The sequence below is a fragment of the Procambarus clarkii genome, chromosome 93 (assembly GCF_040958095.1).
Source record: "Procambarus clarkii isolate CNS0578487 chromosome 93, FALCON_Pclarkii_2.0, whole genome shotgun sequence".
NCBI classification, from domain to species: Eukaryota; Metazoa; Arthropoda; class Malacostraca; order Decapoda; family Cambaridae; genus Procambarus; species Procambarus clarkii.
This window is the reverse complement of record NC_091242.1, coordinates 5,433,980-5,449,700: the sequence shown is the minus strand read 5'-3', so window position 1 is coordinate 5,449,700 and position 15,721 is coordinate 5,433,980. Positions and strand designations below refer to the sequence as shown.

Sequence of the window (15,721 nt, the reverse complement as noted above, 5' to 3'; positions counted from 1 at the left end):
TCTCGAACTAGGACACAAACAATAGCCACCCAGCCAATGAACTGACAACCCAACATAACAAATGCCCAAACAAACGTCACACACATATGCCAACCCATGGTGGACCGGCCACCGAACTTTCAAACCTCTTCCTCCTCCTCCCCCCCATCCCTCTACCTCCCCTATCCTTTCCAAACCCTTTGGACATCAAAGCGAAAGTGAGACTATTGGGCTCTATCAAGTCTACATTTGAAACTGTGTATAGAGTCTGCATTATGCAAATGCATTACATTTGTTAACTACTTTGACACTAAACACAAAAAAGTTCTTTCTAATGTCTCTAGGGCTCATTTGGGCACTCAATTTTCGCCTGTCTCCAATTGCATGTACCCCACGTGTTACATAAACTGTTTTTATCAACCCCGTCAATTCGTGATGAGAATCTTGTTTGTGATGATCATGTCTTCCCTAACTCTTCTGTTCACAGACGTCTGTGCACAGACGTTGTCATTCAGCGACGTGTGTGTGTGTGTAATGTATTGACCGACTCTGACCTAACTTTAAGAGTCGCACCTCTATAAATTCATCCATCGTTTTGCATAAACCAATAATTACCAATAAAACCTAATTACGTTACCTAAGTTAGGCATAACTATTCAGCACATTCTAGTATGTAATTATATCACCTTACAGTCGAGAGAATACAAATTAGGAATGCGCATTAGGTTAAAATTATTGACTAATACGTCATTGGGTTCCGCCGCCGCCTGGACGTGCCTAGCCTGTGGACAGATTGCGAGGAAGCGCAGTTTTCGTTCTAATTTGCATAATTTTCTTTAGTGGTATATGTGACGAGCACATTTCTAGTACCACTATGCCTATCCTCTCGAGGCACTAGTAATGTTCTCAGTTGTTCTTGCAAGGGCGAACAACTGACCCTCCCCCATGAGAACCTTACCACGTGTTTGTTATATGGTAAGCACATAGAGAGTTGATTAGGTCGGTAGGTTAACTGGAGGGCAATGTGTGTGTGAGGGTTGGCGCCGATTCTGCACGGAAGGCAGCACCATGTATTTGGGTCAGAAGGGCCTGGCGCTGGGTGTTGGGGTGGGGGGTGGGTAGGGGTGACACACATATATACATATCTACATTACATATGTAAGTCAGTAGGGTGCACTTTATTTGCCTGGCATGTAGTTACATCCCATGGGCCGCTCTGCTATCCCACAGTTCAGTGTGTCTAGGCTTGCTGCACCCATACTCTATTGTGTCTGTACTAGTTCTAGGAACTAGTACAGTATTATTTATGTTCTTACGTTGATAAGTCATTGCATTTTGTGCTTGTTGGATAGTAACATTTTATGTTGCTAACATGTTAATAATTACCTTCATTTGTATTTTTGTTAGTACTACAATTGGACAGCTGTCCAAACTTGTTTTCCTCAGTTCTGTTTTCCTTGTTGTATCAGTGGGCCACATACAGTAATATGTTTATTGAAGATTAGTTCCAGCTTCTGCACTTTGGAAAAAAATGGTAACCACTTATAAAACACAGTGCTCTTTAGGGTGTCCAACAACAACAGCCCCGAGGCTGTGTTGTTGTTGGATGATGATGATGATGGTCATCTTCATCCAACTGAAGAAGGCCTATTGGCCTTCTGCAGTTACCTTTGTTCTAATGTGCTAAAGTTATATTAGCCTTGTAATTTAGATTGTTTTATTGAGTACATTCTAGCAGTAAAATATCTTTGTACGTTCCCAAGGTCTGCAATTTCTGCAGCTGTAAACGAGGCTGTTATTGTCCACTAATAACAGCCTCAACACAGAATGAGGCTGTTATTGGTGGACAATAACAGCCTCATTCAAATCTGGAGAAATTGCAGACCTTGGGAACGTGCAAAGATATTTTACTGTTAGAATGTACTCAATAAAACATTCTAAATTACAAGGCTAATACTTATAACTGTATCCTATTGGCCCATAAGAGACAGCTCCTATTTATAACTACCCAATCCCACTCATATATGTCTAACACACCATAGGTTGTGATACAGTCGTGTACACTAATATATAGGACAGAGACAATATTTAGGCAGGATTGACAAAATATCATTTCAGGTTTATTTTGTTTAGCATTGTAGCGGAGGGTTTAATAATGATGAATATGATGTAAAATTAAGGCTGCGAGTAGCCGCGTCCAGAATCCTGGTTGTGACTGTATAGTACCACCAACCAAGGGCCAGATTCACGAAGCAGTTACGCAAGCACTTACGAACCTGTACACCTTTCCTCAATATTTGGCGGCTTTGTTTACAATTATTAAACAGTTAATGAGCTCCTAAGCACCAGGAGGCTGTTTATAACAAAAACAACAGTTGATTGGGAAGTTTTCATGCTTGTAAACTGTTTAATAAATGTAACCAAAGCCGTCAAAGAATGAGGAAAGATGTACACGTTAGTTAGTGCTTGCGTAACTGCTTCGTGAATCTGGCCCCAGGAGACCTGGTTAGGAACCGGGCCAAGGGGGGACATTGGTCCCCGGAGAATCAACAACGGGTAGGAAATCATCAATGAATGCCAAGTTAATTTTTAATGATCTTAAATTTACCATCTCTGGTTTATTGACATTGTGTTCTGGTGCTACACAGCTATATGGCAACACAGATAATTAAGTCGATAAATTATAAAACTAGCCTTAATCCGCATTGGTTACTGCATGGAAATTTAGACATTGTATATATGTATCTGTAACTGTGTGTAACTATAATACATTTTTTTGTAATGGTTCCACACACATTACCGTGCAATGTTGAATTATAGGTATGCATTTGACACATGGAATAATGTTAATTTTCAAGAATTTTTATCATTATAGTTATATCAGTACAGTACATATAGAATTTCATTCACTTATATTTTATTGTTATACGGGATATAGGCGTAAACGTGTGAAAGGTAATTAACGGATTAAAGTTTTTTCATACTTTTGTCCCGAGGGGCGAGTATATTGGGCAGCGGCACTCATCCTGGACACACCGCCATAGCAGGATGTTCTACACTCCCCAGTAGGAAGAAAACCCTCTGGGTTGTTCATCCTGTTACTTTATTACATAAATTTGCATGAAAGACTTGTGCCGCGTGATTTTTGTGTTGGCATACGGGAAGAATGATTTGTGGACCTTGGACAGGGAAGTGGCAAGGGCGGCATCCGCATACACGAGGATGCTGGTGGAGGGATATATGTCACCGGCGTCAGCACCCGCAATGTGTCGTCGCTGGAGGAGACGATGCAGTGCCTTCGTGCTGGGGCCTTGTCGCGAACTACAGGCTCCACCAACATGAACACCCAGTCTTCCAGGTCACATGCCATCTTTACGCTTCTAGTCAAGCAGCAGAGAATTGCTCCTGAACAGGTTAGATGGTGATGTATTTGTGTATACTTAAGTTGAACTGTCGCAGAGCATATACAATACTGAAAGTTGCTAGTACCAGAGGATGCTCCAAATCCATGATATAAAAATGTTAGCATATAGGTTTTATGTTTTTGTTTAAACCATTAGTACTTTGAAAACATAATATGACAATATAGCACTGAGAAGACATGGACACCATGTAGGACAGTAACTACACCTAAGTAATTACACACACTAAAAGTTTGTTTTTATTGAATGTTTGTGGTAATATATTTGTTATTTCTAGGATGTTGAAAACCCTGAAGATATCCCAGAGTTTGAGACACTAACGGCCAAATTTCATTTTGTTGATCTGGCTGGATCTGAGCGTCTGAAGAGAACAGGTGCCACCGGGGAGAGAGCAAGGGAGGGTATATCAATCAACTGTGGCCTTGTAAGTGGTTCATTCAGACTTATTGATTGATTGATTCATGAAAATTAAGTCACCCAAGAGGTGGCATGGGCATGAATATCCCGTACTCATCCTTGTATCCTCAATAATCTACATTATAGGGGTGGAGAGATTAACTAGGGATTCATCTTCCCAAAATCTCTTTATCTTTAAAGGTTAAAATCTCCTTGTATGAGGTCAGCATGTGTCTAGGTCCCAGAGAGCAAAGGCAGGTTTTAGTAGCTGGGCAGAATGTCTGAGCAAAAAATTAGGAACAGAAGTTGTGAAAGTGATGAATATGTTAAAAGGAGGAAAGTTCAATAAGCTTGATTTATGCAAGATAAAGATTAAAGGAAATAATGGATTATGCAATGGAGCAAATGTAATAAAAGCAGGAGTGTAGTAATATGAGAGAAGTAAGGAAGGATTATCTATTAATAAAGTAATATGGGTAATAGATAAGTTCTCATATGCGAAGTTGAGGTGTTTTGAGTATGTTATTACAAATCTGTCTTTGCAGTACAGTATCTGTACAACAAAGTGCTTGTGTGTCTGTCTAAGGTTGGATGCTAGACTAATGGGCCTAGACCCTCTAAACTTGACAGAGTACTGTAGCTGGTCCTTGTGGATGGTCAGTAGCAGGTCGAGAGTGAGCCCCATGCTCCCTCTTTCATGAAATGGCAAATTTGTCTAATTTACAATCTTGATAAATACCAGAATCCATTTGCACTAAAGTTCATTCAGCATTTTATTTTCTTCAGAATGATTTAATGATTGTTTGTCTTAGGTAGTTCATTTATTGATGAAGACATTGTTTAGTGAAGATGGTTACAGGGATGAAGGGAAGGTGGTGAAGAGTAGGAATGTGGTACAGGAGAAGGGAAGGTGGCAAAGGGTAAGGAATGTGGTGAAGAGTAATTAATTTCTGTATTAGATAATCTTTTTAGAATTTTTGTTTTATACAGAGTTTGCATCTTTTACAGCTGGCTTTAGGAAATGTAATCTCTGCATTGGGTGATGTTAGCAAAAGGGCATCCCATGTACCGTACAGAGATTCTAAACTTACACGACTTCTACAAGATTCCCTTGGAGGTGAGGTGTATGGTGCCATCAACTCCATACATTAAATTTGTCTGTAAAATAAAGGTCATATTGGTAGAAATGATGTACAGTAGTTAAAAAGAACTCTTGATAGACTTCAGTTATTTTCAGTGCAGTGCTTTGAGGGTGATAGATTATTAGGTATGGTAACAAGAAAAGTGGAAATACTGTATATTTAATTGTTTTAGGAGTTTTAACTTGAAAGATTTCTAGTCCTATTCAATCTTTAATTGTATGTACTTTTTGTATAGTAAGTAATTTTGCACGATGGAAAGTGATAAAAGCAGTGAAACCGATTATCTCCTGTATAGATAATTTTTCATACACATTCAATTTCAAACTAAAAATATTTGATTTGTTACGTATTTGGACCTAATGTTCCAATAAGTCAAGAGTGTTATTGTTACCTTTCTTACTAAAATAAGTCTTTCTCAACAGGTAATAGTCAGACGCTTATGATAGCATGCATTTCTCCGAGTGACACAGACTTCATGGAGACCCTCAACACTTTAAAATATGCTAATCGTGCACGCAACATTAAGAACAGAGTAATGGTTAATCAAGATAAGGCCAGTAAGGCAATTGCTATATTGAGGCAGGAAATTCAGCAGCTTCGCATTGAATTGATGGAATATAAACAGGTAATGTTAACAAAAAGTAAATGTTAAATTTCCTAAATTAAGTTTAGTTAATACAGTAACTGGATGCAATGAAGAAATGCTGTACCTAGATCCAGAGCATGGATATAGCTGTGAGGTACATAGTTTCAAACATCAAATTATTTATCTCTGTTTAATAATAGTTTATGAAAATCATCTTAATTTGACCCCTTTGTTCTTTGTCTTAATGATATATATATTATGATAGAGAAAGCATTAAGGGATATAAAAGGAAAAATCACACTGATTGCATACAATGAATCACAGTAACATGGCTGAAGATATATTGGCCTTGCGCTGAATGACAGACTTAATAAGGAACACAAAAGATGTGTTAAGTCTGCAGACACAAATAGTGCTCTCTTCTGTCATTAAGGACTCTTAATCATCCTATAGATTTGTCTTCTAAAATCAAATTTCCTGCCTCTATTCTTCACAGACACCGTCTTGTCAATTTGGCTCCAATTTTAACATGCCTAACATGAACCTTAGTCCTGGCTTTGTTGCTGTTGACTCTTTCCTTTCACAGTACATATTTAAATGCTCTAACCTTCTTAACAAACATAACCTGATTTTGCCCTCTCTAGGCTCTTTCCTGTCTGTCTCTTTTGTTGCTAGATTTTTTCGTTACCTTCGGCGTCTTTTGTTACTATTTTTCTCACTTCTTATTTACACCCTTTTTCCTGTTCTTTCTTTTTCCTTCCCTTCTAACCTTTCCCTCATTCTTAGCTTTTCCTCTTTTTTTCCCTTTTTCTCTTATTCTTTTCTTTCATCTTATTCTTAGTCTTTCTTTCATTCATTCATCCTTCCTTTTATCTCACTCTTCCCTTACATTGTTTATCTCTCCCACTCGGTTTTCATTACAGAAGATGATAATGTTTCATCCGTCCATCTTTCTGGACTGAAAGATCCAAAATGTCTTCCGAATCTTCCGGAAAGATTCCGAAAGATTAGGAAAGATCAGAAAATGGATCTTTCAGTCCGTTTTCAGAAAACGGACCTGATGAAGGTCAATTTCCGATGTGTGGTTTGGACATCACTTCTTTTATTTATACTTAAATAGATAATTAAAAAAAACTGTATTGTACATGTCACTTTGAGGGATTTACATATTGCTAGTATTAAATAGTTAAAGTAACAAAACTGTTAATACCCAAAGTTTATAGTTAGGGCATGACTAAAGGTAAGAAACATTGCCAAGGTCTAGCAAGGTGTGGGCCTACTATACTGTTATTCATCACTAAAAGCTGATTTATCAGAGGGTATCAAAATTTATCGATAAATTTATTATTACAATATCTTATTCTTAATATTTATCCTCTTGTGTGTACAGGGTAAACGGGTTGTAGGTGAAGATGGCTCCGAGGCTGTCAATGATATGTATCACGAGAACCAGATGCTTTCTTCAGAAATCAACAACATGAGGACCCGAATTAAAGCATTACAAGAAACTGTTGAAGTGCTAACAGCTAAAAACACAATGCTATTGGCAGAGAAGGCCACTAGTGGCTGGATTACCTGTAAGTACGATTTTTTGGTTGTGTGATCAATTGCTCATATGAATTCTTATTCAGAAAGTAGCCATATTTTCAAGTCCGAGACTTGTTTTTGTACTCCAATGCTATATTCACAGGTTTTGGTACAATTCTGTTTGGTGTCTTCATATCCTGCTGTCACAGCCAGTTTTTAAAAATGATCAAAATAGCATCATATAAAAGACACTGAGGTAGACACTGTACATCATAAACATGCCTTCTAGTTAATCATTTGTGTGATAAATAAGATATATATATTGTATGTGTGGAATCACATATATTGTTTTAATCATGAACATACAGTATACCAAAATGACTACACCAAAATCGTACACAATAACAAATTAAAACTAACTACACGTATTTTAGTCATATCAGTGCATGGATTTGACAACAGGGATGTTGTCAATAATTAATAATGTTATTAATGTGCACATAATTGAGAGAAATTGTTTATCTTGGGTGCTTCATGTAACCCGTCCTCAGACCAAGTCCATTCCATCCAGCTGTCGACCCCACAGCCGCATTCATCAATTTTAACTTGCTGTTCAATAAAAAAAAAAAAAAATTCTCAAATATAAATTAATATTATTATATATTAGCATATTGTGCATATTTAGGCACTGGTTAGGTTAGGTGTTTAGGTTCTGTTCCTGATTATTTGTATTTGTAGTATGTGGGTGAAGCATTTACAGCGATGTAGTTTGAACAAAAGTTTTTAGCGAAGCCTTTGTTCCAAAAGTGTTCAGACGTCATCAGTTGTGAGTAGTATATAAACCATTTTTCATTCATAAACAGGGTTTGGTGGGTGCATGGAATGGATTTTGGGTCTTTGTTTAGAGGACAAACAATATTTATAGAGTTCACTATTTTATTTGTGTGTACTCTTGCAGCAGGTGAAGACTCAGACATGGCCACAGTTGTGCAGGGATACCTCAAAGAGATTGAAGACCTAAGAGCCAAATTGTGTGAAAGTGAAAATCTCTGTCAGCAGCTACGTAAACAAGTTAATAATCGAGCTAATAACGTTGGCAGACTGTCAATGTCACCTGTACATGTTCCTATGTCTGGTAAGTTTTAAGAATTACAGTCTTGATCATATACCATTGGTCCATTCTTAGCTTTATGGGGTGGAACATGTACATAAAATTATTTGAGGAAAATTTGTTAATAGAATTTTAAATTTATTGGTGAATCCTTGCAGGTACAGCACCATGCCATGGAAATGTTTCGCTTAACAATTTGGTTTTGTGTGTGTACATTAGTAATGGGGAAGCATTTTTCCACTATGAAAGCATCAGTTTTTTCTCTATTCTGTACTGTAAAATTAAGGTAGCATGTGAGAGTGGCAAGAAATTTTGTTATGCTGGTCAGTTATTTGTTTAGTTTCTACACATGGGATGGCTTTTCTTAAATGTTGACATGTCTCAGGTTCCATGATTGGTTGTTTGGAGGAGACTACACAGAGCTTCGCAGAACTAATAGAAGAAGCCAAGCGAGACTTGAACAAAGATCTTCAGGCCATGGAGAGGAAGAAGAGGCTATCAGAAGGGTCTGGCTCAGCTGATGATGATGATGATAATAATGAGGATGAGGAAGGTGATACAGAAGAAAATGAGGAGGAAGTAGAAAGTTCTGATGAAAGTGGGGAGGATAAAGGTATGCTAAAGTTTAGTTCAGCTTTAATGTTTATGCTCCTGCAAAAAGTTCATTTGTTAAGCTGCTAAATATGTTCTACATGGCCTCCACTTTTGATCATGCATTTATCCTACTGACACCAATTCATCAGTCCTGGTGTAAGGGAAATTTATGTAATCATCTAGAGTCAAAATGTAATGGCTAATTGCATTTTTCAGCATTGTTGCAAGTAGCTTACTTGCCAGATGGCATCTTTAACCCTATGGCTGCAATAATACTCTTCCAATTACTCATCAAATGTTGTCTATACAGAGGGTAGATAATCTTCCTGATATGTTTGAATAACAGTCTGGAGATATTTCTCTTGCTATTGATTTAGATTAGAAGGTTTAGTTTCAATATTGATCCTCAGTTGATTTTTTCCATTATAGCTTCTGATTATGGGTATAGTATTGCCCTATGGCTGCAGTACTTCCGTCTTGAGTGTGGGTTACAAACTTATAGTTGTATTTTTCCATATTATTTTATATTAATAAAATGAAAATTACATGTTTTCCAGTGGTTTCATTAAAAAATATAACTATTTTGTATGTACAGTGGAATCTCGATTTAACGAACTTCAATTTGGTGAATCTCCAGTTGGAACACACACACCTTCCAGGCCAGATTTACTCACCCGAGTCCTCGAACTGTTGTTCACTGAAGCAAGGGATGTGCAAATTTGCTTAGGATGTTGGGACAGAGTTCACAGACTAGTGGAAAAGTTCTCCATCGTATATTAAAATTAGAGTCCCTTGATGAAATCATCCATAGAGCATATGAAATATGAGGATATGAATGGTAATTCTCAGTGCTCCAAATCACGTTTTAAATGAGTTTCATTTATCAACTTAAGATTAAAAGAAAGAGTTGGGGGTCTTGAGATAGCCATTGAGCATATTTAAAACAAAACTCTGTGGTTTTTTCTATTTCCAGTTGCAAAGGTTTTTGTTCAGAAATGAATGTGCCCTTCTTCCTTTGAAAATAAGATTTAAAAGCTAGGGCATGGGAAATATGCTAGATGTGGTTAAATCTCCTTACAGACAGGTTCTCTTGGTAGTTGTCCTTCATATGACAGGTTGAAATTAAAATTTTGCTCAGTGAAATTACTTCATAGAGTATGTGTGAATGGTAACTCTCCAGTCAGGTTTTTAATGATTTTTGTTGATGGCTGCAACGTTAGAAGAAAGAGTTGGGGGCTTTGGAAAGCCATTGAGCACATTTAAAACCAAATTCAACGGTTCATTTTCATTTTGAGATTTCCCAGTTTTTGTTCACAAATATGGGCCCATTTCCCCCTGAAAATGAGTTTTTGAGGCAAGGACATGGGAAATATGCTAGATGTGGTTACATCTCTGTACAGATAGGTTCTCTTGGTAGTTGTCCTTTATATGAAAGGTTGAAATTACAATTTCACTGAAATCAGCCCATAGAGCATGAGAAATATTAAGGTATGGCTGGTAACTGTTAATATCACTCCAGTCACATTTTTAATAACTTTTGTAAATGGCCCACATCATTAGAAGAAAGAGTTGGGGGCCTTTGGGAAAGCCATTGAGCATATTTAAAACCAAATTCTATGGCTCATTTTCATTTTGAGCTTTCTCAGTTTTTCACAAATTTACATCCCCCAATTCCAATAAATATCTCACTGCAATGAATTGGAGTTGGTCCAATATAGTTCGTCGAATCAAGGTAGCACTGTATTTAATTTTTTAAATTCTACTACTGTAGTTTTTTAGTCTCCATTCTGTACTGGAAAATATTAACTTGGCAGCCAAAGGGTTAAAAATTGACCTAGTGTTGATTGTAATGTACATAATACAGAGGATAAGTCACAATAACTTGGCTTAAACTAAATACCCAACCCACACATGAAAAAACAAAGAAAGAGACAATGTTTTGGTCTGTCGTGTCCATCAAGTAATGTTTTCGTATGTGTAGGTTGGGTATTAATGTACATAGTGTTTTAAAGTCTTAAGTGGTCATGGTTACCATATGTTGGGATAGTTGTAATGTTCATTTGTATTTTGTTCCTTATGCTGCTATTAAGATGACGATGACGACACTGATATTGAAGAGGAATCAGGTAGGAAAAGTAGAACATTATATTTGTTGTGGTCCATTTAAGAGACAAGAAGCTTGGTAGATCATTCTCTGAAATTATATGATGATTTTTTTCCCCATTTAGCCAACATAAGCTCAGTAGGTTAATCTGGACTTTGATGAAGTATTTATTTTATGCCAGAGCTGCTCTGACTGCCTGCTTCTATCCATATTACTAACATATGTAGTTGATTTTATCTACAGTAATAAGTAAATTAACCTTATTTCTGTTATGCTTAACATGGTAGTTAATAAATCTCAGAAGATTATTGAAATGTTCTGTTGTCCTTTAAAGTTGCCTTCACTTTACTGGCACTTCACAATCTTTTCAGCCATATTTCTAAAAAATTCAGAATGTTTTTTGTCTGTTTAATTTATAAATAAAAAATACAATTAATTATTACTTAAAACTATTTATGGACAGAGAACTATAATGAAGAGCTGGCAGACTTGACCAGTGAGATATCGATAAAGCAGAAACTCATTGAAGGGTTGGAACAGAGTCAGCGGCGCCTTGAGACCATGCGACTACAGTATGAGGATAAACTAAACGTTCTAATGAACAAAATAAGGGCAACACAGGAGGAGAGGGACAAGGTATGCTTCACAGTTAACTGGTGTATTGGGACTTCTTTTAACTGAAAAATAACTCGGAAAGATCTTCAGTCTGCACAATATAAATTTGTTATATAGTAAGCAATTAACTAATTGGATATATACTCTAATACAGGTACTTGCCAATATCAAATCAAGTAGCTCTGTTGGTGATGATAAAGTCAAGACAGTGAAACAGGAATATGAAAGAAAGATAAACAACATGCAGCATGAATTAAAGAAGTTACAAGCTGCTCAGAAAGAGCATGCAAAATTGATGAAGGAACGGTCACAGCACGAGAGGCAGCTACGCACTCTTAAGGGCGATTTAGCAGAAATGAAGAAAACCAAAGTTAGGGTAAGTGAGATATACGTCATAAATATCTTAATAGGTTTTATCTAGTATCCAGAATTTGTGTAACTGTGTCCTTTGTAAGGATTTAGAAACTAATTTTTTTTTTTATAATACAAAATAATGGGAGCCGGTGGCTGAGTGGACAGAACACTGGACGTGTGATCCTGTGGTCCCGGGTTCAGTCCCGGGCGCCGGCGAGAAACAATTGGCAGAGTTTCTTTCACCCTTATGCCCCTGTTACCTATCAGTAAATAGGTACCTGGGAGTTAGTCAGCTGTCACTGGCTACTTCCTGGGGGTGGAGGCCTGGTTGAGGACAGGGCCGCGGGGACACTAAGACCAGAAATTATCTCAAGATAACCTCAAGATAATGGCATTCAGCTTAGGAGTTAGTTGCTAACCAGTAGTTAACAGCAATAATTGGTTTTCCCCCAGCAATTCCAGTGATTACTTGCAAGATGTAAGTTGATTGCACTGATCGTTTGTTTGATAGTGAGCAGTTATCCAATGGTGGTTTGAGGTAGACAGTCCACTGTTACCCTGCTTCATGTGAAAAGGCCATTTAAAAGTTACTAGTGGTGGTGTGCTTGTTTAACTACAGCCTGACATATGAAGTTTGTTGTTTTTTGTTTTTTTTGTCAGAGATCTTTGTGTCTGCAGGATGAGGTAATAATGGAAAGAATTTTACACACATCTTTGAGTATGAAAAATATTTTTCATATTTTGAAAACTTAATGGTTCAGAATTTTGTTTGGAGCCTGTTTCTGAGCTGTACCACTCAGTTGCTTCCTTAGGTAAAGTTCTCTCTATGTATGAGACTAACCAAGTCAGGGCAGGCCATTGTTTCAACCCAGAATGATGGAAATTGTGTCAGAGGTCTCCATCAGGACATGCTTGAGCCATTGAGATATTGGAGAAGATTATCCAGCTTGGATTGACCTCCAGAAGGCTGAGTGTGTATGATCCAGTCCTATGGACACAATAAAATCTAATTTTAAGGAGCATCCAAATGAGATAGCTCAGCAGGTAAATTTTTATTATATAGTAAATAATTTTTCTGACTGACACAAATCCAGATAGTTAGGGAATTGTTCTTTGCAATTAATACCTAATCCATTGGATTGGGTTGCACATCACTACTGGATCATATTCCTGTGGTTACATCCACATTTTCCTTTCACCAAATTCTGTATGTACAGTACTTTACTATATACTGTAGCCCAGTTGGACCTTGGTTCACCAGACCTTGATTTATCAAATCTTTATATCACACACATTTAGATCCACATTTATACAGTGGGTTTGTCCGACTCTTGTATGGTGAAGCAAGGCTGGCATTTACTGATACATTTGTAGCTTGGTAAAGTTAAATCAGCCAAAGGCTTATGCTTGGGCTCATTATTTAAGGAAGTTTGCCACTTTCAGGGCCATTTTTGTATTGTCTTGTAAGGAGATTCAGTTACATGTATGTGGTTTGTAGAGGATGATTAGCAGCTGTACTTAGCACCACACAGGCAACTGTTGTTTACACCACACAGGAGGCTGCTGTTTACACCACACAGGAGGCTGCTGTTTACACCACACACGTGGCTGCTGTTTACACCACACAGGAGGCTGCTGTTTACACCACACAGGAGGCTGCTGTTTACACCACACACGTGGCTGCTGTTTACACCACACAGGAGGCTGCTGTTTACACCACACACGTGGTGCTGTTTACACCACACACACACGGCTGCTGTTTATACCACACAGGCAGCTGTTCTTTACACCACACAGGGAGCTAAAATTTACACCTCACAAGTGGCTTCAATTGACGACACACCGCTGTTGTTTATATTGCCTTTCTTTTCTACCCATATAAACTGCCGTTGCTTTCTCTTCAGTCCTGCAAGCTTTATCTTGCACTATAAGGAAACTATGTAGATATTTGCTACAAGACTAAAATATTAATAAATATTATTATAGGCTATAATTAATAAAATTATGTACTGTACTGCATTTTAATTAATTTCTTATCTTTGAAGCTTATGAACAAAATGAAGGATGATAACAATAGAGCTAAACAAGAACAACTCATAAAAAATAAGGAAATTGCACAGCTACGTAAGGCTTCGCGTAAACAAGAGACGTACATAAAAAGCTTGGAGGCAGAGAATAGATTGAAAAATACCGTATTGAAACGTAAAACAGAAGAGCTAGCTGTGTTAAAGAAGGCTCCAAGACATGGATTAAGCAGCAAGGCATCAGGAAGACTAAGGAAAAGTAAGTAAATTTGTATTGAAGTAATTCATATTTTAGTGATATGTTGTATTGGCTACTTATTTTTAATTCTGCTCTTCATTCTATACTGTATTTATAAGTCTTGTACCATCTTGGAACTCTCCATCCTTGAGACATGTGGTCGAATATAGAAATATATCTGGGCATTTAAAATTACGAAGTATTACTGACATTTGATATTTTAGCAATTTAGGGTGTACCCGGCAACACTTCCTGAAGTGAACTGTGCACGAGTGGGTCTTCACTATTCTTAGATTAAAACTATAATATTCATAATCAACACTGCATTATCTTAGTCATATATTTTTCCTGGTTATTTAATGGTTTTATTTAGCGTTTTGGAAATTGATATTCATTTATGTAATTGATACCAGATAGATTCGTACACATTTGTGATAGCACATAGATTTGGATAGGCATATTTTAGGTAACAAAGGAGTGCAAAACTATGTTCATTGCATCTAAATTTGAAGCATTAAGTGGAGTGATTAGCTATACATCAGAATGCCATAAAAGTTGTTTCTGTAATTGACTGAATTATAAGCAAAAAGTAATCCTACAGACTAAATACATGTTTTATAATGTTGTTAATAATAATTATTCACTAATGGAAAGATGTGTAAATTACAAATACTGTAGTGGTATTGCTTTTAAATGAGCAAATTACAACAAAAATCTCTGGACCAAGGGATAGTTCCCTAGACTGGAAATATGCAAATGTTACCTTTATTTTCGAAAAACACATTAAAAGTTCAGCAGAAAACTACCGTCCGATCAGGTTGACCTTTCATATCTGCAAGCTCATGGAAAGAATCCTAAGGGAAGGAATCATTTGCAAATTCAACTATGGGTGACTAAAATTATTCTTCAACCAAGTTAACTTTCATACCAGGAATGGTTGACGGCCAAAGGACTGACAAATGCAAACCAGACGGCGAATCTTTTATAATATTGAACAATTTGGAGGATATTGATCCAGACCATGTCTTGAAATGGTTAGATGTAACATGAATAAGGAATAACAGTTTCAAGCTCAACAAGCTACTATGCAGGATGGAAAATGGGGGGGATGCCTTTTCACCCATAGAGTAAATAACCTATGGTTACTACCTACTTGCCAAAGATGTAAATGCCAAAACGCTGCTAAATTTCAAAATCCAGCTCGACAAAATCAAGACAAATGGAGGGGGGGGGGGATTCAACAAGCTACCATCTTCCTGTCCTTGTCGAGACTACCAGAGATATAGTGGCCCCTCGGGTAAATTCAGGTAATTTAATCAATATCTTGGCATTAATTCAGGTAAATTAATGCAATTATCAATGCATTAGAGGCCTTCTTCCTGGCTTCTCTCCTTTTCCCCTCATCATTCATATTCTTTTGGATATATTTTTTATATTTTTTATGTTGTCTAATGAACTTTGTTTTTCATGAACTTGTAGCTTTAGTGGAGGTACAGTGCCTTCTGATGTTTGCCTCATATTGCTTTTTATAAATATTTTATGTATACAACATTTTATGCCAGTGAGGGTAATCAAGTCTTGCTTGTGAATTCTGTTTCACCTGGGTGTGAAAAAGTGCACCCAAGTTTT

At 37.1% G+C, this 15,721-nt stretch overlaps 1 protein-coding gene across 1 annotated transcript in view; it reads left to right on the top strand.

The window, feature by feature from the left end:
* Nucleotides 1-15,721, top strand: part of Klp31E (kinesin-like protein 31E) — a gene marked incomplete in the record, with an annotated part of 248,841 nt that overhangs the window by 200,042 nt on the left and 33,078 nt on the right. The window contains 11 exon segments of the mRNA XM_069319410.1: nt 3,168-3,392; nt 3,679-3,825; nt 4,806-4,914; nt 5,362-5,564; nt 6,916-7,102; nt 8,011-8,187; nt 8,549-8,776; nt 10,848-10,883; nt 11,325-11,497; nt 11,631-11,852; nt 13,876-14,113. Coding sequence (XP_069175511.1) covers nt 3,168-3,392; nt 3,679-3,825; nt 4,806-4,914; nt 5,362-5,564; nt 6,916-7,102; nt 8,011-8,187; nt 8,549-8,776; nt 10,848-10,883; nt 11,325-11,497; nt 11,631-11,852; nt 13,876-14,113 — 1,945 coding nt within the window.